At 38.4% G+C, this 25,787-nt stretch overlaps 1 protein-coding gene across 1 annotated transcript in view; it reads left to right on the top strand.

Moving 5' to 3' along the window:
* Positions 1-25,787, top strand: part of LOC126417029 (dynein axonemal heavy chain 1-like) — a gene marked incomplete at its 3' end in the record, with an annotated part of 951,942 nt that overhangs the window by 739,428 nt on the left and 186,727 nt on the right. Inside the window, exon 47 of the mRNA XM_050084920.1 lies at positions 25,025-25,189. Coding sequence (XP_049940877.1) covers positions 25,025-25,189 — 165 coding nt within the window. The remainder of the gene's footprint in view (positions 1-25,024; positions 25,190-25,787) is intronic.

Here is a 25,787-nt window from a genome sequence, read left to right on the forward strand (position 1 = left end):
TTTTCAGTGGTATGAGGATTAAATTAGGGCAATGCCTCCTGGGTTTTTCTTTGTAAAGGAACATTTGAAAATAGAGCTAAACATTTCAGTTTTTGCTCTGCTAGCTTCAATTTCAGTTCCTGTCTCATTCGCTAACAGCTTGACACTAACTGTGGGCCACTAACAGCCTTTACATATGATCAGAATTTATTTGGGTTCTGTGAAAGAACACTTGCAGTATTTTGCTATGGTAGTTATTGAAAGCATCACGCATTGCTCTCTTGATGGCAAAATGCGTTTCATTCAGCATCTCTTTATCTATAGACCTATGCTTTGTTTTACACCTGTTTTGCAGTAATCTCTGTTTCTTTAGAAGTTTCCTTACAGTATGTATACCATGGAGGTTCCCTCCCATTATGAAGTGTTCTACTTGGTACATATCAATTCAGTGCATGGTCAACTATTCTTTTAAACTTGTGCCAGAGTTACTCTACATGCTCCTGCCCTGTGCTGAAAGTTTCAAGTTCCTTGTTTGAGATATGATACGACTAACTTTTTTGTCTAGTTTACTGAACATATATATCTTTCTGCTTCTTTTAGTTGTCCTCTGTACTTTCTTAATCATTGTTGCCACAACCGCATCATGCTCACTGATACCAGTTTTGATGTGAACATCCTCAAAGAGGTAAGGTCTATTTGTTGTCATTAGATCCAATATATTTCCGTCATGAGTGCGGTTAATATTCTATCTGTTCTAGGTAGTTTCCAGAGAAGGCATTTAGTAAAGTTTCACAGGATGTCTTATCACATCCACCACTGACAAAACTGTGATTTTCCCAATTAATTGTTGGATGATTAAAGTCTCCACCAATGATTATAGTATGCTTAGGTAACTTATGTACAATGAACTGAAGTTTTGACTCAAGTTTTTGGATATATCAGGAGATGAGTCTGGTGGGTGATACAAGCATCCAATTGTAATTTTATTCTTACCTCTGACACTGAGTCTTGCCCAACAGTCTCACACGGAACTTCAATTTCTATCTTGGCAGATCTGAGTTTCTTGTTTACTGCAACAAAGATACCACTTCCATTTCCCATTTGCCCATCCTTTTGATATACAGTTAAATTTTCCCAAAAAATCTGAGTGCTATCAATTTCAGGTTTCAACTAGCTCTCTGTACCTAGTGTTATGTGAGCTTCACTGCTTTTCATGAGTGCTTCAAACTCTGGCACTTTGTTGTGAATACTTCAGCAGTTTAACATTAGGATTTTAATACTCGCACCTGTGGGAGGCATTTCTTTCCATATTATACTGTTACCTCTGGCTTTCCTGCAGCTATTGCTATCTAGATTGGACCAATTTAGGGGCATCCTACAGTTCTCAACCCTATTGTACAAGTCCAGGAAATGGCAGCCTAGCTTGTCACAGGACCTTTGAAGTCTCTGGTTCAGCCCTTCCACTCAACACAGAACCAAAGGGCCACAATCAGTTCTGGAGACAATGCTGCAAAATTTTGAGCTTCGTTGGAACTCCTTGTGCAAGGCTGGTCTTCTCAACCTTCTCTGCAAGTCATTGGAATGGTACAAGAATGGCCTTGGAGCCCAGATGACAAACATAATTCATTCCAACAAGCGCCACAATTTGTAATGGTTGCACCCTGTTGCCTCAATGGTTAATGGAATAGCCTCGTAAACATGTTGACTGAGGCCCAAGGCATACACACTGAGTGCATCTGGCATTTTTTCCTGACCCTTGCTGGTATTTCCCTAAGTTGTACCATGATTTTCCATGCATTTCAACTACCAATTATTAGTAGATCTTTACCCTTTTGTGTTTGTCTCCTCCTGACACCAGACAAAACAGGGTTCCCCAAACTTGCCCAGTTGCAGTGAAAGCCAGCACCTCAAACGTGTTGTTTAGGGGGATCAGTACAACACCCTGAGTCTTCCCTGATCCCTGACCACTCTGTACAGCCTAGATCTACCATTGACACGCTACTCACAGTCAAGTGGATGTGTAATGACAGATCTTGTACTTTCTACAGAGGAGACAGGATCCTGAGGAGAGGATAGTACTTGAAGTACCTCTGGTACAAGTATCACAGACACATGATTCTCAGGAGCCCTTCAAACACCCCAATTCGCTGCAGCTGCCAATCATTTGACAGTCGTCAGTGCGATTTCCAGGGTGATGTTTCAGTTAATTTGAAAACCATTTATTATTAATTTTGCCCTCATGCCTCTTCCTTTCAAGTTCTGCTTATTCTTGATGAGTGTTTACAGACACCTTGCACAAAATATTCAAGACAACTCACTTCCTTCAGTCACTGAGGCTAGAGAAAAACTAAGATGATATGAGTATGCTATGTTAAATGACTTGAGCAATAAAAAATTAAAAGAAGAGGTCAGAAAGTATCAGAAATACTGTGTAGACCTCCTAAGTTCTGAAAAACAGAAATATTTTGAAAGTGTCATTCAAAACTCAAATAATATTTCCAAAACATCATGGTCACTAATAAACAGAGAAATAGGTAAACCTGGGAAACATGCAACTGAAAATCACTTGCTGATAAATGGTTCAATAGAAACTCATCAGAATAAGATAGCAGATCTGTTTAACAATTACTTTGCTGCTGTTGGCTCCAGCATAAACAATCAGCTTAAAAATCATAAATACAAATTCAGAGGAACACCAGTGTCAGGAAGTATATTTTTGACACCAAAAAGCAAAGAGGAAATAATTAAAATAGTGAGTAGCTTAAAGAATTCCCATGCAGCAAGATATGATGCTCTTAGCCTGGACACTCTTAAGAAATGTATACATAAAATTGCATCACCTTTATCAACAGTTACCAACTTTCATATGGAAGTTGGTCTATTTCCAGATGACTTGAAAACTGCTCGAGTAGTGCCTATTTTTAAAAAAGGAAATAGAAATGTAGTAGAAAACTTTTGACCCATTTCTATTCTTCCAATAATATCCAAAATCTTTGAGAAAGTAATATACATAAGAATCTGGAACTTCCTGGTATGCAAAAAAGTGACTTCTAAGGGCCAGTATGGGTTTGCCAAGGGGTCATCCACCATTATAGCAGCATCCAACTTAATTGAAGGTGTCGCTCAAGCAATAGATAATAAAGAACTTGTATGTGGCATCTTTCTAGACTTACAAAAAGCATTTGACTGTGTTGATATGATCATATTGCTGTACAAACAGTGGAACTACAGCATTCGAGGCACAGCCCGCAATCTGATGAGGTCCTACTTGACAAATAGGACGCAGTTTGTGTCTATCAGCACTACAGAGGGAGCATACAAATCAAACACCACTGACATAAATTTTGTATTCCACAGGGGTCAATATTAGGGCCACTTCTTTTTATTATTTATGTTAATGATATTCAGTCCATAACAAACCATGCTACACCTATCTTATATGCAGATGTTAAGTCCCATAGTGCTCAGAGCCATTTGAACCATTTTGTGTGAGTTTGCGGTCTTTGTGAGTCTGTGTCTTGGTATGTCGAAGTCCAGTTTGCCTCTGGTGTTGTGGGGATGTATGTTCTCTCTGGTCTCGAAGTCAGTTAAGTTGCTATTGACATGAAGCAGTGCTGTGTAGATGTATGGATTCACAACAGTTAATATCATGTGCTTGATAAAGAGGGGGTGGCAGTGTTTCTTGGGTTTAACTGTGCTCATTATTCTGATTACTTTTTTTTGTATTTTCAGAATTTCACTGACAAAGCAAGAATGTCCCCATAATGATATGCCATAGGAAATGTGTGATTAAAACAGGCCAAAATATACCACCTTTAGATACTCATCAGTAACTACATCTGTCAGCCTCCAGATGAGGTAACACACTCTTGCTATTCTCTTGCAGATGTGGCTTATGTGTTCCTCCCAGTTTCATTTTGAATCATTGTGGAATCCTAACAATTTTACTGATTTGCTATCAACAGCTGTAGCTAAACCCAGAATTAATTCTTGTGTTTTATCAGGATTACATAGGAGTTATTATAGAGAGTATGGGTAACATGTTAAGACAATAAGTTACGAGAATACCTAAGCTGTAGCTTTTACATGTACCGGGGTATACCCGCATCCCGAGTACATAACCAGGGAAGATGTAGATTGGTGTAATTACGAAAAAGGTCTACCCATTTGGGAACTGGCCTTCACAGGGAAACCCTGGAAAACCCGGAAGAATAGACCCCAGCTCAGGTATTAAAGAAGATAGGAAAGCCTAAATCCAGTAATTTTGAAATATATAGAAGCTCTATAGATTAGATCAAAGGAAAAGTGCCTCATAGCCAAAAAAATTTTACAATAGTGGTCAAAAAAAAAAAAAAAAAATCTTCAAAATTCTTCTTTCAACGATGTAGCCGGCGATCTCGTTGTGAAGTCGATGGAACAGGAACACTGGATACGGACACCGGGTAGGCGACGTACAGCGTTTGGTGGAGGCGGCACGGAGGACAGGCAATGGCTTATGGTACAGGATAGAAGCTGTTAACGTGCTGTAGAAACAGGAAGATGATCTCAGGAACAGATGGTCAGGGACGTGAACATGGAACAGGTTTAAAGTGGAATAAGAAAAGGTTCTGACTGCATAAATCCCTGGAAGAGAGTGGATTAAGGCAACGAAGTCCATATTTCATCGTTGAACTCAAAATCGGAGTGGATTCTTATATTCTTCCATCTGTACTAGACTGGAACATCCATAAGTCCTGACAATCGCGATTTTTTTTTTTTTTTTTTTTTTTTTTTTTTTTTTAGTCCTCAATACCAAAGTTGTTTTGCCTTACAACTGCTGATTGTCCAAAACATTGCCAAATAGACTGTGGGCATTTAAATTTTGTTGTAGCTCATATCGAATGTATTCCTCTCAAAAAGAATTTTTAATCTAATCTTCGTTTTGTTATAGTGCAGGTGGAAGTAGAGCATTGAATCTGTCCGAGGTTTGCTTTCAATTACGAAATTAAGGATAAAATTTAAGTTTACACCTGATGAAAAATTTTAAACATAGGCATATGACACTGACTCCACAAAAGGAATAATTTGAAAAATTTTCATTATTCTTATACTTAATTGATTTATAGATCCACTTGCAAATAAATATCATTAATGATGACGTATGTTCATTTAACAAATCATCCAATCGCAGAATCTTCTTCATCCTCTCATGAACATTTATGGAAATATATTTCAACAATTATGTCCATGATATGAAACACACAAACTGCTATTCTTAAAATGTTAGTTAAAATTCTTAAATTAATTCTCCTGGTAAAGAAGGCATAATGAAAAATGTAAATATTATAATAATTTTCTCTCGCGCAACCAGAGAGTTTCTTCAATTGTTTGCAACAGTGCTTCATTTCACAGTTCATTTGTTTTCTTGCGCGAACAGTGCACATCATACACACAGCGTATTTACTTACATATCCCACACTGTTCAAGTTTCACACGCAATTCTCACATAAGTGCCGTGTCTTGAGGAAATGTAGATGCACTTTCATTGTATATCACTGTGGCTTCTGCTCATAGTCCACACTTACAAACACTAGTAATTAACAAATTCTTCTACCTATCTTAAAATTTTTGTGCTAAACTATCACAGGAGTAATCTCACTGTCTCTTAACCTATCATAGGAGTAATCTCACTGTCTCTTAACGTATCACAGGAGCAATCTCACTGTCTCTTAACCTATCACAGGAGTAATCTCACTGTCTCTTAACCTCTAGACAACATAAACTTCTTGATATTTATATACACATTCGACTCATAGTCAAATTCCACTCTAAATTCTTCTCCATATTTGGTATCACAGATATACGATCCTTCAAAAAATTTCTTAATATCATTATGCGGGAATAATCCCTTTATTCTTTTCGATTCGGGATATGCCAACAAGTATGATCCAGGATTTGGTATATTTACAATAACATATGGTCCGGTATAAATAAGATTCCATTTCTTTATGTTCTTCATCAGTTTCGAGGAATGGATGTGTCGCCTCAATAAAACCTTTTCTCCAAGATGAAACGTCTGAATCCGGTGAATCCGTTTATCATATGTCAATTTCCGTTGTATTGCCTTTTTAGTTAAATTGACAAGTGTGAGTCGAATCTTTTCCTCCCATTTTAAATTCTGGTCTTCATACTTTGGCAGATGGTTTATCCAGAAGTTCTTTTCAATCTGACTAAACATAAGCTCTGTTGGAGTAAAGTTAGTTCAGGTATGTCAGATTATTAAATATTTGTTCAAATTCTGACAAATAATCAGCCCATGATGTTTGTTTACTGTGACAGTATGTACGCATAAATCGGTTTAATTCTCGGAAAACTCGTTCTATTGGACTACCTTGTGGATGGTAACATGATGTCAAAATTTGTCGAATACCAAGTTGTGTTAATGTTTGCTTCTATTTAAATCCGGTAAAAATTCTGGCATTATCTGTAACTATGGATTTCGGTAAACCTACATGCGGAAGATAGTCACGCACCAATCTCACTACAACAGCTCTGGCAGTAGCACACTTTAATGGATATAGTTTTACATATTTTGTAAACACGTCAAAGAATCCAACAATGAATTTGACTCCTCCTCTTGATCATGGGAGAGGGCCGCAGATATCACACAAAATTAACGCCCTTGGCTCTCGTGGAATAATTGAATGCAGAACATGCTTACTACCTCTATTATCCGGTTTTGCCTTTTGACAGAGTAAACAGTTTTGTATTGTTTGGTGCACTTTTCTCCGAATATTCGGAAAATAACAGTATGCTCCTATTTTATTGGCACATTTAATTACACCAAAATGTCCCCATGATAAGTGGGTAAACCAAATTAATTTTTCCTCATATTCCTTCGGGATACATACACACCACTGTGGATTGTTGTCCATCCCACGTCTGAAGAATAATACTCCATTTAGTAATTTATAATGATCTAAACTAGCCCTTGAATTTTGTTGTTCCTTTAGCTGAATTATCTTCTTCCATCGAGGGTCTTTTCGTTGTAAATTTCCCATATCTCTACAAAGATGTACATAATAAGTCTTGTAGATATTGTCCTGCAACAGTAATACTGGAAAATCCGAAGTATTTACTGATTCTGTTTCCGGCATTAAACCTTCTGGGGATCTTGACAGTGCATACGCAATAATATTTTCTTTGCCAGACACATGAATAATTCTAAATTGGTACTGTTGTAGTGTCATAGTCCAACGTGACAGTCTAGGATGTAACAATTTACATGTTTGCAAAAAGGTTAGTGATTGATGGTCACAATACACAATCGTTTTCGAACCATATAAATAATAGTTAAACTTCTTGAATGCCCAGATAACCGCAAGTGCTTCAAGTTCTGTGGTCGTACAGGCTCTTTCACAGGGCAATAACACTTGACTAGCAAATGCTATCGGACAGAATGTTGGTACCCCTTTTATTTTCCTTATTTGGAAGAGACAAGCACCTAATCCAACATCCGATGAATCCGTGGACAGACAGAACTCACAATTCATATCAGGGTGATATAATAAGGATGCGTTAACGAGTTGGTCTTTAATGTCTCGAAAAGCTAGTTCACATTCTTCAGTCCATTGCCATGGCACATCCTTCCGTAGAAGCCAGTTTAATGCCTCAGAATTCATGGCTTGAGTCTTTATGAAACGACGGAAGAACAATGCCATACCTATAAATCCCTTCAGCTGTCTTTTATTCCGTGGTGATGGAAAATTTCGAATTGCACTTATCTTCTTCTCGGTAGGCAGGATACCTTTCGCATCTATCATATGTCCTAAGAACTTAATTTGTGGTAAAGCAAAATGAGACTTTTGTAAGTTTACTGTAATTCCGGTTTTCTTGAAAACAGCAAAAATCCTTTCCAAAATATGCAAATGCTCTTCCCATGTTTTCGTGGCTATTAATAAGTTATCAACAAACACAGTTATACGACTTCTCAATTCTGGTCCAAGAACATAATCCAACGCTGAAATAAATATTCCGGCACTAATATTAAGTCCGAACGGGACAACTCTAAATTGGTAACTTCTCCCAGCATAGATAAATGCGGTATATTTCCTAGATTCTTCATCCATTTGGACCTGCCAGTACAAACTTCTCAAATCAACACTAGTTAAGTACGAAACATCCTGGAAATTTTGAATTAATTCATCTATATTTTCCGGATGAGTTCTTACAGGTACTATTATTTTATTAATCTCTCTTGCATCCAGAACTAATCTAATGTTACCTCCAGGTTTTGGGACGACTAAGAGCGGAGATCAATATGGACTAGTTGATGGCTCAATCAAGTTCCATTCTAACATTCTATTTATTTCCCTTTGAACGGATTGTTTTAAACACCAGGGGATCGGATAGTGCGTGTAACAGTAAGTCTGATGTGGCTTCACTTGTAGGTGACAAATATACCCTTTAATAGTTCCTGGTTTCTCATCAAAAATCTCTTCATATGCCCCTAACAAATAATGAAGCTGCTGCCTTTGTTCTCCGGTAAGCTGATTGGATTCACTAGCTTTTATCATTGTTGTTTGATTAAAGTCCTCTTGTTGTATCAAATCCTTTGAAAGCTCCTTCCAACGACCGTTTGTAGTGTCAATTAATTGAATTATGGCACCGCGACAATATTTCTCATGCACAGTTTCCTTTCTATTTAAATCCAGTCCTATCTCTTCTCCATTGAATCTAAATTTAACTATTCCTTCCAAAAAATTAATCTAACAATCGTACTCCTGCATACTCCCAATACCAAGAATACAGTCCGCTAATAACTTCTCCACTACAAGGAACGTACATTTTATTGCTACATTTCCCATTTTCATCTCTAATTGTGTTTGTATTTTGACATTGGGAGAGCGTGCTCCAACAGCTCCGATGATTTTGCAGTTCTGTACTGGAAAAATTGGTACCTTCTTCTTCCTAATAATTCTCCGAAAAAGAGTGCCTGAGATGACATTGGCGGAAGCGGCGGTGTCCAATATCACATTCATTGGAACTTCCTCTATTTCAACAAATACTTCCGACACCGGAACACTTGATCTGTCATTATGACACGTTATTAAATCCTTTGTTAACTCTTCAGTCAACAGCTCACCATCATTATATCTTAACAATTGTAATTTTACTGTTTCGCCCCTAACAGATCCCCTGACCGCTCCTCCAGGGCACGATGCGGTCATGTTCAGTTTGACTGATTATTGGTCCGATTGGTATTTGTCTCTTCAGCTACTTCAGTGATTATCGGTTGTTGTAGTGAATTCTGTCTATGTTGTCTTGCTTGATTCGTGTAATTATTGTTGTTGTTCTGCTGGTGTTGGTAGAACTGTCCTGTGTTGCCATACATTGGATTATATCGATTAAAATTTCTACTGTTCCTAAAATAGCCCCTCGCTGCACCATTACTAATGTTTCCATTATGGTAATAATTATTGTTTGCATTTTGTCCATTGCTAAGTCTCCTCTTATTGTTACTGCTACCATTACTGCCATTCCCACTCGAGTTGCAGCTCGGATTCGCTTCTATTGCTCTTCTTTGATATGACATTTCTCTTGCCCTTTTATTGTCCTCCTCAATTATATCAATACGATCAAGCGTAGTCATAAATGAGTCTATATCCTTATCATTTACATATAACAGCTGATTCCTTATACTGGTGGGTAGTCTGGACTTGAGTATTCCAAATATATCCGGCAAAGGAATCGGTACATACCAATACAAAGATTTATTAATGTATTTCTCAAAATATCTCTTTAGAGATCCTGTAGAAAATGAGAAAGGCTCAGGATATAATACTTCCTGCCTAAGTCTTTCTTGTATTCCAGCAGACCAATATTTTGCTGGATATAATACTTCCTGCCTAAGTCTTTCTTGTATTCCAGCAGACCAATATTTTGCTAGAAAAGCCTGCTCAAATTCTTTGTAACATTTACAAGAAGATGTTTGTTCGGATGCCCACAATGCTCCTGATCCTTGTATATATCCAGATACAAAACTAATCTTTTGCCATTCTGTCCAAGATCGTGGAAATAGACCTCTGAAACTTCGAATAAAGACTACAGGATGAACATTCTTTTTGTCAGGGTTAAAGATTTGAAATTGTCTCTGTTTAATCATCTGTTCCTCAACGGTACTACGATTCCAAAAATCATTCTGTTCGTACTCTTCCCTGTGGCTATCCGTTATATCGAATCTAACTTGTGACGTTCCAGTTCTGTCTACATCGGATCTTGACGTGGACGGAATTTCACGCGCAGATTGAGAATGTTGTTTCCTACTTCTCGCTGTTTCTAAATCCTCCTGCGAGAGATTTAGTGATCTTTCGATATTTTCTTTCCAACGTGAGAATTCTTCACCAAGTTGTTCTCGAACTTCCTTTAACCCTTTGTTGAAAAAATTCTCCTCGGAACTCTCTGAAATTGACTGTAAAGCTACTTTCACAGTTTCTTCTATGGTTTCCAAAGGAAAATTTTGCCACTCTAATGTCATTTCTGAAAACTTTCCCGCAAGTACATTCATTCTATGTTCCACTGTCTCCTGTTTTTCCTTCACTTCGTCAAATTGCTTCTTTAGATTATCTTGGGATTCTATAATTTCTGGTATCATAGCTACGGAACACTGTATGTCCTCTTGAGCTTGTATTACTTGAGGAAACAGTTCTACTTGTTTTTGTATCGTGTCAATTTTGACGGATACATATTCGGTTAGTTCCGCTTTTAATTTACTATTGTTTTCATGGCATTGTTGGCGGACCTGCTCAATTCGAGCAATAAGATTCTGTTCGGTCCTTTCTGCCTGTTCCTTTATTTCCTGTGTCTGGGTATTTAATCTCTGATCTAATTCGGTAAAGGTTGCTCTTAACTGATTTTGTAATTCTGTTTGATTTTCGGCTAATTGATTTTGGAGTTCATTTTGTATCACGGATAAGTCTCGTTTTACCTCCGCTTGGCCTTCGGCTAATAGAGACAACTGTTGCATAATAACAACTAATGTGTCAACAACAGTCTGATCAGCTGTTGTATGAATGTTTTCTGAACCAGCGGGATTATTTATATTGCTAGCGCTAGCCACAACAGTCTCAGAATTGCTATCCGTGGCCTCTGCTCCTGCGCAAACAGCTGAAGGCTGTTGCACTTCTCGTTGCTGATTCAATGACATTTTAAATGACGCTCTAGTCAATACCATTAAATAACTGTCAATATCAGGTTCTAATCACTAAATACAGTTTCAAATTTACTGTCGTAGACACACTTAACTTTCAAATTACTTCACAGATGGTATAAAGTTCAATGTCCAGATACGAAAATCACACAATATACAGTTCTACAATCTAACTACTATCTGGAAAAAAGTTCTTTCTAAATTGATTTCAAACTATTTTAACTACAGGATAAAAAAATTATATTTCTCTGGCCTTGTTCTGTAGTTTCGGTGTTGTCCAACAGTTGAAATCATTTCTTGGTATCAGCAATCTTTTACTACGGGCACCGAATCTCTCTTCAGATTAGTTACCTCTCGTTCTCGTTGGTTTTCATGAAACAAAAAAATACATATATTATATAACAATCCAAGAGAGTCCTGTCACGGTCGCCACTGTAATTTTTTCCTCCTATCTTTTCTACGTAATTCTGTAGCTCTCAATTCGTTCGAGCAATCAATCATTCATGATAGGAAACACAGTCATAGCTCAGTCACTCAAAATGACTCTGAAATTTTACTTGTTAGAATGAAATCAGGCGATGATTATTCTTCTCTGCAGGCTCGTGCTTTGCGGCAGTCTGCTAATCTGTACAAATAAAATGCCTCGTAATTTTGGGAGCGTTGTATAATCAGTCGGAAAACCTCAAATCAAGGGGATATTTGGCTTTGATGAAGTTTAACCTTCCGAAGAAGTAATGGAGCTCTTGGATTATTAAATGCAGGTTCGTATCCAGTCTTTCGGAAGTTCCCTTCTGATTAACAACTACGCAATATATCGATAAATATCATTAATTCTCAAATTTCCAATACACACCTTTTATTTGAAGGAGCAATCTATATATATTTCCTTTTTAATTGTACAGTTTCGTCTCAGTTATCTTCTGTCATAAATCTCAATAATCAGATTACAGTCCTTCCAAACCAAGCTCAGGCTAATCGGCATGAAGACAATCTCGGAAGCTCCCTTTCTTTTTTTTTCTAACAACCACCAGAGAGAGTACTACATAGAATACTTATGCGCTCATGGCATAGCTATTGTATGAACTACTTTTCGCATGGATTCTGCGAGTATGAAGATAGAAAATTAGTAAACGTCATTCGAGGGTAGAATTGTATCTGAATAATTCATCGAATATATAGAGATATTACAGAGTTCATTAGAAGAAAACCAATTCATTACTAGTTCTAGTTTTTCCTGTGTTGCCTGATGCAGGCAATTTCTGTGAACAATGTTGGAATTTTGCTTTCATTGATTTTGAGACATTTTCAGTTAGTGATTATGTATCATAATCAATTATACTTCATTTTAATTAGTCTAAGAATGTTGTCAGATGACTTAATTTCATCAATAAAATAAACCAATAATGTTTAAATGTGTACTTATTCTTCTGTATAACTTCGCATGAATTTTGTAATGCAAGATCAGTTTCATCAAAATGGTTATACAGTTTTCATTAAATGTCATCCTGTTCTGCTACTTTACAAACTTTTATTTGTAAATGACTTCGCATGAATTTTGTAATGTAAGATCAGTTTCATCAAAATGGTTATACAGTTTTCATTAAATGTCATCCTGTTCTGCTACTTTACAAACTTTTATTTGTAAATGTATCTATTCCAGTGTTTCACTACTTTCTCGTTTACTCTCGGCTCTGAGTTTAATTTTTATTTGAATGTCCATCTTAGTATTAATACTGGGCAATCTGAAATAGATTGTTACAACCCAGTAAAAATGCTATTTCCTTTGAAGACACTCTGTTTGCCATCATATAATATTTTCCTTATCTAGTACCTGACTCCTGAAATACTTATTGTACTTCATATAGTGTTGAGGAGTTCATGAAGGATGAACTGAACATTTGAGCAGGATAAATTTACATATAGTCTTGTGTGTAAATGTAGCTGTCCTTCACAAAAGGGAGGAAAGAAAAATAAAAGTTTATATTAATGTTAAAATTCTTTGTACCAATTAGGCCTAAGTTGTGTTATCCATTTTTTTGACGTGTCTCCTGTACACTAATCATATGATTAGAAATTGTATGTTATGAGATGAATAAAACACTATTCACTATTCACTATAACTCTGTCTTTCCAGACATCTAGGAAGCTTTATGGTTGATTTTTGTCTTTGCTTATATTCTAATGAAAGGGTATTTGGTATTTCAATTTGAATGTGTATTTTATTGTTATTATTATTATTATTACTATTTTGTTCTGCAAGAGAGTGTTTCCAATGATTCTGAAGCACAGTTACCTTCTACCACGAATTTAAGTGTCATAAAGTAGCAGCCTGAACTTTTATCACTCTTCATGATTGATCAGTTTCTCTCAGATTACTGTTACTTAGATGGCAATGGCTTACTTGGAATTTGTCAGAAAGAAATGATTCCTTTTCCATTTCTTCTTCTCTTTAGTGTTCTGTGAAATTCAAACAGTGCAAGAAATTTTCCTGTATTTACTTTTTGTGACAAACTGTAATTTCAAGTCAGTTCATAGTATTGAGGAATTTTGGATATATTTCTTCATCCCATCTGTCACATATTTTGTGAATTTTCTCATTAAACTGCAATTGTTTTCCATTTCCTTGTTAATTAGAGTGGTTGATGTCAACTTGTTCCTTAGAGGTCTGTTAGTTAACAGATTTTGGTTAACAGCAAAAATATCTTTTTAAGTATTGTGTAATTTGTAATTTGAAGAGCATCAATTTACCAAATTTGATTTAATTATTTCCCTTAAATTGTATTACAGAGAGTAGTGGTTAATATACTGTATTGGCAGAATGCAATGTAAACTCATTGTAGTGCACAGTACTTTGCTTTTGAAGTGGTGCAAGGGGCTGGTACCACATTTGAAATTGGCACTCCCATCTCCTTGCAAGCATCAAGCATCTGTCTTTGCTTTTGTTCAGTGGCCAAAGCCTAGCTCCCATGCCCTACTTGGTCTACACTCTTGATCTTAGTTAAAATGGTAGGAGTCTTGTCTGTCTCCTTTATAATGGAGTCCTGGTATGATGACACCAAGACCCTTGTCTCTCCAGGCTGTATCTTTTGTTTATTCTACAACTGATATTCATCAAATACCAAATTTTTAAATGCCCCTTTGCTTGATATGTTGCGTGAGCTCAGTGCAGTACTCAAAAACAGAGGAAATCTTTAGGCCTATGTAGCTGCTGCTGCATTCATAGAGGCATGTGAAGATGTAGTCAACTTTAACAGGCTGTAGAATATCTTGTATCTTGGAATTAGGCTGGAATACTGGTCTGAATCCATATTTCTGCAGCACATATCCCACTTTGCTAGTCATCATCTCACAGTGTGGGAGGACTGCATCTGGCTTGACCTAGGTTGAGTCATAGGACTCCCTTCACAGTGTTCCACTTTATGTGCTAATAATGCTGCCAGATGTTTCGTGAGTCTGTAAGTAGACAAACTGATGACACCAACAGTTGGCCTAAGACGATGCCTTCCTTGTGTATGTTTAGCAACGTGTAAAGGCTCAGAAATATAAGTACCCTTTAATAGATTTCGTGTGTTTCTGATGTCAGATCATGATTAAGCTTCTGGTACATACCATCCTCTAAAGATTTCTGCATTTTCTAGTGGTGGTATTTAGTATTAAAAACAAAGTAGGCTTTCTTTCACTGATTGCCGAGACAACCAAGTCGTCATTTTCATGTGAAAATCTTAAGCCTTGCCATCCTTTCACCTAATATTAGAGTGTGCTGAGTATATGTGACATAGAGAAAATCTTGAGAAGTGTACTATACCTGAGTAGAGTAGATATAAGATTTGGTTTGAAAAGACATGTGTTCTCATATTGTTTGCATGTGACTCGCTCATCCTGAAGAACATTATCACTTTTGTTAATTATCCTATGGCTGATTTTGTGTTTCTGGCACTTCAGAACCCAAACTATGACATACTTGGGAATGTTTTGTTTATTCAATAAATCATTAATCTGTCTGTCATAACTGATACTAATATATTTGAGATCAATGACAGCAGAGAGGTGGATTTGTTCTCCTACCTTTCTTTAGAGAGGCACAAATGTTGCCTCTTTCTTATACTCTGGCAAGTTACCCGATATGAAAAATTTATTTATTATATCTGTTAAGAGAGCCTGTACTTATTGTATTCATTTTTTAACACACAGCTTGCTACTTCATGTAGGCCTGCTAACTTTTTTTATGCTCTGGTGCAGTCGTTGTAGTAATGTGGAAATGACTAAGTTGTAAAATGTTCACATGCCACTGTGGTTAAAGTATAGTGTATGTGGTAAAATTGTACTATCCAAAACTGGCACCAAGGCAGCTGTGATTCACCATGGGCCCTAGATGACAGGGGTGAACAACAGCTGCAGAGATGTGTACAGGCTAACAGACATGCACATGTTGGGCTACTGACCATCCAGAAGAACCAAGGGCCTACTAACAGTGTCTTTTCAACAACCATTCGGTGAACATGCTGTGTACATATTTTATGGACTGTACAGTCTATAAGATACACTTTTTTCTTTGAAGAATTGCCTCCAAAATTCAGGTGTGTCTTATACTCAAAATTAATATAAATATGTCCATTGTTTGGTTTAAAATTCCCCCCAGTCTTAAAAATGGCCATATATTCGATGCTGCAGGAAACCTATCTCTATCTGGCAACATTGGATTCAACTGCCTGCAGCAGTGTACTGATGCAATGAAGGTGAGCTGCGGTGATTCACAAGCTTACCAACACTGTACCTCTCCCAAACCACTATCAGAAATCCAGATCACTGTCTAGCTTATGATGCATCATTGCAGTCTACAGTGCTAGTGAACTTGGCTTGTGTTATTGGTAACGGTACAATATTTTTGTTAGTGGCTAACTTCATAACGGAAAAAAAAGGTATTTATATGATGCAGACTACAAATTGAAAATAATACCATATGCAGAAGTACATGGAAATAGCGCAGCTGAGTGGCATTTTGGTCCTTCACCAACAGAAACAAACCTTTCGCTATTGGCAGGTTAGTAAAGAATAACTGGAAAAAATTGAGAAAGACTTAAGTTTGCAAGTAGAGGACTAAATAAATGTAAAGCGGCCAAAACTAGAAGATGATGTACTGAAATCGATTCAAGGACACTGTTAAACTGGCACTGGAATTAGTACAAAAATGATTCAAATAAATGCTCATAAGCTAGCACTACAGTGGAACTTAACACACTTTAAGGATGAGTTGGTTGGTGCTACAGGTTTATGAAGCGCCATGGAATTAGCATGTGAACCAAAACCAAAATATCTCAGAAAATGTCACAAAAGTATGAAGAGAAAACGTTATCTTTCCATCCCTGTATTATTCAACATCAAAGGAAAACTACTGTGGAACTAAGCCAAATAGTGAATATCGACAAAACTCCTCTGACATTTGATGTCACAAGTAACAGAACTGTTGCTACAAAAGGTGCTAAAACTGTAACTATAAAAACAAGTGCACATGAAGAAATGCACTTCACGGTTGTCTTTTCATGTTGTACTGACAGCACTAAGCTTAATCCAATGAAAACAATGCTAAAACATTCTGAAATACTGCCAGGTGCTTTTGTTCACATACACGATGAGGGTTGGATGGATGAGGCTGGTATGAAATTATGAATTGAGAGAGTGTTGAAGAGAAGGAAAGGTGCTTCGTTGAAGAAGAGTTGTCCTCTTGTGCTAGATCTGTTTAGTAGTCATTTGAAAATTCTGTGAAAGAGAAATTGAGACACAGAAGTACAGAGCTTGCTGTTATTCTGGGAAGATTTACTTTGGATGAAATCTGACATGAATTCATGCTGAAGGGAGTATTAAAATAACCTACGATCAAAGAAGTATGTCAGTTGATAAAATAGTTGTGATCTAGAGTGAGAGAAGACGTTATTGTTAAGTCCTTCATGAAGTGCAGCAGAAGTAATGCTCTCGATGGTAGTGAAGAACATTTTATACATGAAGAGGACAACAATGAAGATCAAGAGCAAGAAGAAGAAGAAGAAGAAGAAGTAAGTTCAGTTGACAATTTTCAGGGATTTCAAAGGTCATTTCAGCTTTATAAACTACGATTTTTTTAGTTTGGCTTTGCAATCTAATAATAAAAATGTTATTTTAAAAATGCTTAAAAATTAAGGTGCATCTTATAATCTGCAGCAAATTGTTTCAATCCAAGAAAGAACATCCCTGAAACAGAAGGTAGAACACGGCGTGCCCCAAAGTTTGGTCATAGCCCCACTCCTCTTCCTCATTTTTGTAAATGACCTAAGTGAAGTCAGTGAGACACTACAATTTTCAGACGAGACCACTCTTATTGCCAAAGGGGAAAATTCTGCCCAAGCAGTCATGAAGTCTGATGTACAGTTCAAAAACACTAAAAAATGGTTCATCGCCAACAAGATGAAAGTAAATGAGGAAAAAACCCAGCATATGGTATGCAGCCTTAGAAAAAACACGTACACTGACCACATAGAATCTGTGAAACTGTTAGGCTTAACAATAGACCACAAACTCTCGTGGAATGGACACACTGTACATGAATGCAAGAAACACTCTCATGTAATATACTTCCTATGAAGATTAAAAAAGTGATTACAGACCAGTTTCTGATAACTGTGTACTATGCTTTGTTCCATAGCCATATTTTGTATGGATTACAGCTATGGGCTCATTCGGTAGGCTGCAAGGATGTGCTGCTACTTCAAAAGAAGGCAATAAGAATTATTACATCGAGCATCAGCCAGGAACACTGCAGACCATTACTCAGAACATTGGGAATAATTACTGTTTATAGCCACTATGTATTATTATGCCTTATCCACATAAGGGAAAACCTAGACACCTACAGCAAGAGGCATAACATCCATAAACATAATGCCCACAGCAAAGAAGACATAACTCTACCAACCTGCCGACTGTCCAAAACAGGAGACAGTTTTCTGGTGATTGCTGTAAAGATGTTCAACAAACTACCTGTTGAATTGCATATCCTGCCACTGGACAACTTCAAGAAACAAATTGCTGAAAGCCTAAAACAATGCTCACTATACTCGGTCCAAGAATTCTTTGACTATGAAGAAAACGAATGGACACAGTGAACATGACAGTCTATATACATTACCTGTATAAAGTTTAGATGTTATTCTGTAATTCATAATATTGTAAATAAACTTGATTGTAACTTTGATACGGTCTGTCCAGCCATGGCTGGTGAACGATGAAGACCTGGTAGTCCGTAAAATAGGGTACAGCAGATACTGGTTCATGCATCCATGCTGACTGCTGTTCATGGGCGATGAACACAACTGGCTGCCCACTGAATGGTGACAGGTGGCATTTTCAGATGAATCACATTTTATGCCCCGTCAGATAGATGAACATTGGCATACACAGTTTGAAGAAATGTCTGAAATCAGACACCCTACTACAATCATTGAAAAGATCCAGGTCGCAAGAGGGAGCAATAAGGTGTGGGGAAAGTTTTTGTGGCATTCTCTGGGTTATCTCATCATTCTGAAAGGCACAATTGGTCAGCACAATATGCAGTTTGTTTTTCCTCAGCACAATGGCGTCTACCAGCAGGACAGTGCAATGTGTTGCTCAGCTTGCAGTGTACATGTGTGATTCAGAGAGCACCAGGATTAGTTTACCGATCAGGCAGTTCACACCAGAATAGAAATCTAGAACGCCTGACCATGGTACAACATGTCTTTTCATGTTGGCATGACTCCACATCCCTGTTCATATCTTCCAGAACCATATTGACTCTCTCCCTGCACATCTCTCAGTTGTCTGCCTGCAAAAGGTGGTTATTCAAGTATCTGACAAGTGATCACATTGATGTGAGTGGACAGTGTGATACCAAATGAGACACAGAATCAAATGCCATAGACAAATCTAGAAAAGCCCCAGTCACTCTTTTCTTGTATCGAGTCAGTTTAGCAGGTCATGGAAAAAATTTGATACTGCTGTTATTGTGAATCTTCTTTTCTGGAACCCATGCTGAGAATTGTTTACTAAGGTTATTTGCAGAAGAAAGATTCCATTTAACAACTTGCCAAGTGTTGAAACCAACGAAATTGGCATGTAATTATTTATGCCACCGGTTGTTCCCTTTTTATGCAGTGGACATATCTCAGTAATTTTTAAGAGTTCATGAAAGGTGCTCTGACCAATTGGACTGTTTATTAAAGGTGTTATTGGTTTTATTAACTCATTTTTGCATTCCTTAAGTAATGTAAATGATAGTCATCCCATCCACTGTATGTTTTTATTTTGAATATTGACATTATTTTCATTACATCATATTCTATTATTCTCCTAAGGAAGAATGAATTCCTCATTTTAACTGAGTTTATTTGTACTCCTGGTTCAGTTTCTTCTTTGTATGACTTACGTAAATGGTTTATGATAGTCTCATGTACTGTCTTTGGCTCACTCATCAGCATCTGATTTTCTTCTGGTGATGATATTGTTGTAGATGCCCTTCTTACGCTCTTGACAAACAGGGACATGCCAGAATTTTGAAGGATTTTTATGTGGGTGCTACTCATTTCATCTGTGATATTTGTGTCTCCACTCAAAATTATGTACAAGGCTAATAGTAAAATTGTCTTGTGTTTTTACATTGTTTAGGAACATCATTATTTCCTTCAAATTACCTGTTTAGTTTATCTTTTACCATTAACAGACTAATAACAACCACTTACAGCAAATGACTGTAGCAGCTTTTAATAAAAGATTTAATTTTGATGCTAACTGCTTTTTTTTTTTACACCGTTGATTTTCTACACACAAATAGAGTACAGGAGTTGAATGATTGTTAGTACTACCTGCCGCCGTTGGATAAGCAGCTGCAGCAGCAAGTCGTATACTCCTAGCTCACTCATTTGTTACATAGTTTAATTCTTAATTTCTTTGCCTGTTTTTGGTACTTGCATTGTTTAATTCATAAATTTCGAGCGTATTATAGTATTTGAGAGTTGTAGCATCGCGTTTTAGTACCTGAATAGTGTAAATTCGCGTAGTCGTTTGTCTACTGTTTTGTTTTGAACGGCCAGTGTCGGTTGGTCGCAGTCAGTGTGCTCCCTGCCGCCGTTGGATAAGCAGCTGAGCAGCAAGTCGTATAGTCCTAGCTCACTCATTTGTTACATAGTTTAATTCTTAATTTCTTTGCCTGTTTTTGGTACTTGCATTGTTTAATTCATAAATTTCGAGCGTATTATAGTATTTGAGAGTTGTAGCATCGCGTTTTAGTACCTGAATAATGTAAATTCGCGTAGTCGTTTGTCTACTGTTTTGTTTTGAACGGCCAGTGTCGGTTGGTCGCAGTCAGTGTGCTCCCTGCCGCCGTTGGATAAGCAGCTGAGCAGCAAGTCGTATACTCCTAGCTCACTCATTTGTTACATAGTTTAATTCTTAATTTCTTTTCGTGTTTTTGGTTCTTGCATTGTTTAATTCATAAATTTCGGGCGTATTATAGTATTTGAGAGTGTAGCATCGTGTTTTAGTACCTGAATAGTGTAATTTCTCTTAGTCTCCTTCCGCCGCCGAGCAGTGTCAGCAGTGCGCAAGTAGCAGCATTACTGCATTTACTAGGCAATCTTGTATTTTAATAACCGTTTAAATTTTGTCGATTTGTTTACGCTCTCTGTAGATTAGTTCAGACGTTCTTAGCAAAACAGTTTTTAGCATGGATAGGGACTGCAACTGCTGTGTTCGGATGCAGGCTGAGTTGGCATCCCTTCGCTCCCAGCTTCAGGCAGTGTTGGCTTCGGTCACACAGCTTGAGGCTGTTGCCAATGGGCATCACTGTGGGGGTCGGGATGGGGGTTTGTCGGGGACGGCCAGCTCGTCCCACGCATCCCCTGATTGGACTACGACTGTGGTTGCCCGGGATACTGCCCGCATTGAGGCTGATCCCTCACCTATGGTAGAGTGGGAGGTTGTTTCAAGGTGTGGCAGGGGGCGAAAGACATTCCGGAGGGCTGAACGGAAAGCCTCTCCAGTTTGTCTGACGAACCGGTTTCAGGCTCTGTCTCAGGCTGATACTGATCTTCGGCCTGACATGGCTGCTTGTCCTGTTCCAGAGGTTGCCCCTCAGTCTGCAAGATCCGGGCAGTCGCAGAGGGTGGGCTTACTGGTAGTTGGGAGCTCCAACGTCAGGCGCGTAATGGGGCCCCTTAGGGAAATGGCAGCAAGAGAGGGGAAGAAAACCAATGTGCACTCCGTGTGCATACCGGGGGGAGTCATTCCAGATGTGGAAAGGGTCCTTCCGGATGCCATGAAGGGTACGGGGTGCACCCATCTGCAGGTGGTCGCTCATGTCGGCACCAATGATGTGTGTCGCTATGGATCGGAGGAAATCCTCTCTGGCTTCCGGCGGCTATCTGATTTGGTGAAGACTGCCAGTCTCGCTAGCGGGATGAAAGCAGAGCTCACCATCTGCAGCATCGTCGACAGGACTGACTGCGGACCTTTGGTACAGAGCCGAGTGGAGGGTCTGAATCAGAGGCTGAGACGGTTCTGCGACCGTGTGGGCTGCAGATTCCTCGACTTGCGCCATAGGGTGGTGGGGTTTCGGGTTCCGCTGGATAGGTCAGGAGTCCACTACACGCAACAAGCGGCTACACGGGTAGCAGGGGTTGTGTGGCGTGGGCTGGGCGGTTTTTTAGGTTAGATGGCCTTGGGCAAGTACAGAAAGGGCAACAGCCTCAACGGGTGCGGGGCAAAGTCAGGACATGCGGGGACCAAGCAGCAATCGGTATTGTAATTGTCAACTGTCGAAGCTGCGTTGGTAAAGTACCGGAACTTCAAGCGCTGATAGAAAGCACCGAAGCTGAAATCGTTATAGGTACAGAAAGCTGGCTTAAGCCAGAGATAAATTCTGCCAAAATTTTTACAAAGGTACAGACTGTGTTTAGAAAGGATAGATTGCATGCAACCGGTGGTGGAGTGTTCATCGCTGTTAGTAGTAGTTTATCCTGTAGTGAAGTAGAAATGGATAGTTCCTGTGAATTATTATGGGTGGAGGTTACACTAAACAACCGAACTAGGTTAATAATTGGCTCCTTTTACCGACCTCCCGACTCAGCAGCATTAGTGGCAGAACAACTGAGAGAAAATTTGGAATACATTTCACATAAATTTTCTCAGCATGTTATAGTCTTAGGTGGAGATTTCAATTTACCAGATATAGACTGGGACACTCAGATGTTTAGGACGGGTGGTAGGGACAGAGCATCGAGTGACATTATACTGAGTGCACTATCCGAAAATTACCTCGAGCAATTAAACAGAGAACCGACTCGTGGAGATAACATATTGGACCTACTGATAACAAACAGACCCGAACTTTTCGAATCTGTATGTACAGAACAGGGAATCAGTGATCATAAGGCCGTTGCAGCATCCCTGAATATGGAAGTTAATAGGAATATAAAAAAAGGGAGGAAGTTTTATCTGTTTAGCAAGAGTAATAGAAGGCAGATTTCAGACTACCTAACAGATCAAAACGAAAATTTCTGTTCCGACACTGACAATGTTGAGTGTTTATGGAAAAAGTTCAAGGCAATCGTAAAATGCGTTTTAGACAGGTACGTGCCGAGTAAAACTGTGAGGGACGGGAAAAACCCACCGTGGTACAACAACAATGTTAGGAAACTACTGCGAAAGCAAAGAGAGCTCCACTCCAAGTTTAAATGCAGCCAAAACCTCTCAGACAAACAGAAGCTAAACGATGTCAAAGTTAGCGTAAGGAGGGCTATGCGTGAAGCGTTCATTGAATTCGAAAGTAAAATTCTATGTACCGACTTGACAGAAAATCCTAGGAAGTTCTGGTCGTACATTAAATCAGTAAGTGGCTCGAAACAGCATATCCAGACACTACGGGATGATGATGGCATTGAAACAGAGGATGACACGCGTAAAGCTGAAATACTAAACACCTTTTTCCAAAGCTGTTTCACAGAGGAAGACCGCACTGCAGTTCCTTCTCTAAATCCTCGCACAAACGAAAAAATGGCTGACATCGAAATAAGTGTCCAAGGAATAGAAAAGCAACTGGAATCACTCAATAGAGGAAAGTCCACTGGACCTGACGGGATACCAATTCGATTCTACACAGAGTACGCGAAAGAACTTGCCCCCCTTCTAACAGCCGTGTACCGCAAGTCTCTAGAGGAACGGAGGGTTCCAAATGATTGGAAAAGAGCACAGATAGTCCCAGTCTTCAAGAAGGGTCGTCGAGCAGATGCGCAAAACTATAGACCTATATCTCTTACGTCGATCTCTTGTAGAATTTTAGAACATGTTTTTTGCTCGCGTATCATGTCATTTCTGGAAACCCAGAATCTACTATGTAGGAATCAACATGGATTCCGGAAACAGCGATCGTGTGAGACCCAACTCGCCTTATTTGTTCATGAGACCCGGAAAATATTAGATACAGGCTCCCAGGTAGATGCTATTTTTCTTGACTTCCGGAAGGCGTTCGATACAGTTCCGCACTGTCGCCTGATAAACAAAGTAAGAGCCTACGGAATATCAGACCAGCTGTGTGGCTGGATTGAAGAGTTTTTAGCAAACAGAACACAGCATGTTGTTATCAATGGAGAGACGTCTACAGACGTTAAAGTAACCTCTGGCGTGCCACAGGGGAGTGTTATGGGACCATTGCTTTTCACAATATATATAAATGACTTAGTAGATAGTGTCGTAAGTTCCATGCGGCTTTTCGCGGATGATGCTGTAGTATACAGAGAAGTTGCTGCATTAGAAAATTGTAGCGAAATACAGGAATATCTGCAGCGGATAGGCACTTGGTGCAGGGAGTGGCAACTGACCCTTAACATAGACAAATGTAATGTATTGCGAATACATAGAAAGAAGGATCCTTTATTGTATGATTATATGATAGCGGAACAAACACTGGTAGCAGTTACTTCTGTAAAATATCTGGGAGTATGCGTACGGAACGATTTGAAGTGGAATGATCATATAAAACTAATTGTTGGTAAGGCGGGTACCAGGTTGAGATTCATTGGGAGAGTGCTTAGAAAATGTAGTCCATCAACAAAGGAGGTGGCTTACAAAACACTCGTTCGACCTATACTTGAGTATTGCTCATCAGTGTGGGATCCGTACCAGGTCGGGTTGACGGAGGAGATAGAGAAGATCCAAAGAAGAGCGGCGCGTTTCGTCACTGGGTTATTTGGTAACCGTGATAGCGTTACGGAGATGTTTAATAAACTCAAGTGGCAGACTCTGCAAGAGAGGCGCTCTGCATCGCGGTGTAGCTTGCTCGCCAGGTTTCGAGAGGGTGTGTTTCTGGATGAGGTATCGAATATATTGCTTCCCCCTACTTATACTTCCCGAGGAGATCACGAATGTAAAATTAGAGAGATTAGAGCGCGCACGGAGGCTTTCAGACAGTCGTTCTTCCCGCGAACCATACGCGACTGGAACAGGAAAGGGAGGTAATGACAGTGGCACGTAAAGTGCCCTCCGCCACACACCGTTGGGTGGCTTGCGGAGTATCAATGTAGATGTAGATGTAGATATCTATCTCTCTTAATTAGTTTGCAGTTTAACTTGTTAAATGTGCTTGAAGGATATTATTTGTCATTTCTATATGAGTGAATGAGCACACATGCCAAACATATATTCCTTTCATTTGATTTCTTAAAACCCTTTTCATTCTTTTATATTTAAGTTCAGTTTGGGCTTTTATCTTGATTAGTAATCACACAAAGTGTCCATTATGTGTAATTTTGCTTATTAATCTTTATGATGTATATTGTTTCATTTATCCTTTTATAGGTATCAAAGGCATGTACATCTCTTTGTATGTGGGTGCATGCAATGTACAAATATTATTTTGTAAATAAAGCTGTGGCACCTAAGAAGGCAGCTCTAGCAAAGGCAAAGGCAGAACTGGAGGCAACTGAAAGAGCATTAGCAGCAGCCAAAGCTAAAATGAAAGCGGTGAGTAGAGAGAGAGTTTGTGGCACCATTTACACAGCTTATGTAACAGCTAGACTGTATTTTTATTTCATCCTGGACTTTCCATTATTTAGTTAGACTATAAAGTGGTGGAGACAAAGTATTTAAAATATTTAAGCGTTTAAATCAAAGAATATACAAGGGAAAACAAGAAAAATTGGTATCTAATGTCAGTCTGTATTTTTTTTAACCATTTGGTGATAATCAATGGAATAAATTACAGTTTTACATATACCCTACAACAAACAAAAACATACAGAACAAGCTCTATACTATCCTGTGTAAATAATGTGTGGAATAACATTATCAAGATGAAGACTTATACTAGAATGTGAAGTAGCTTTTAAATTACATTATGCTACATTAATACTTGTTCCATATATCATTAATATGGCATTTTCTAATGTGCAATGTGTCAATTTAATGTAAGTTTTATTTGCACAAAATAATCTCCTTCTTTTTTATTTTTCTTCAGTTACTACTTCATATCTAAAAATTCATCCATTGAGTAGAAGGAGTTGTCATTCAGAAATTGTTGTAATTTATTTTTAAATGTTGGTTGGCTGCCTGCCTGTCAGAC

This window comes from Schistocerca serialis, chromosome 8 (assembly GCF_023864345.2).
Source record: "Schistocerca serialis cubense isolate TAMUIC-IGC-003099 chromosome 8, iqSchSeri2.2, whole genome shotgun sequence".
Lineage (NCBI taxonomy): Eukaryota > Metazoa > Arthropoda > Insecta > Orthoptera > Acrididae > Schistocerca > Schistocerca serialis.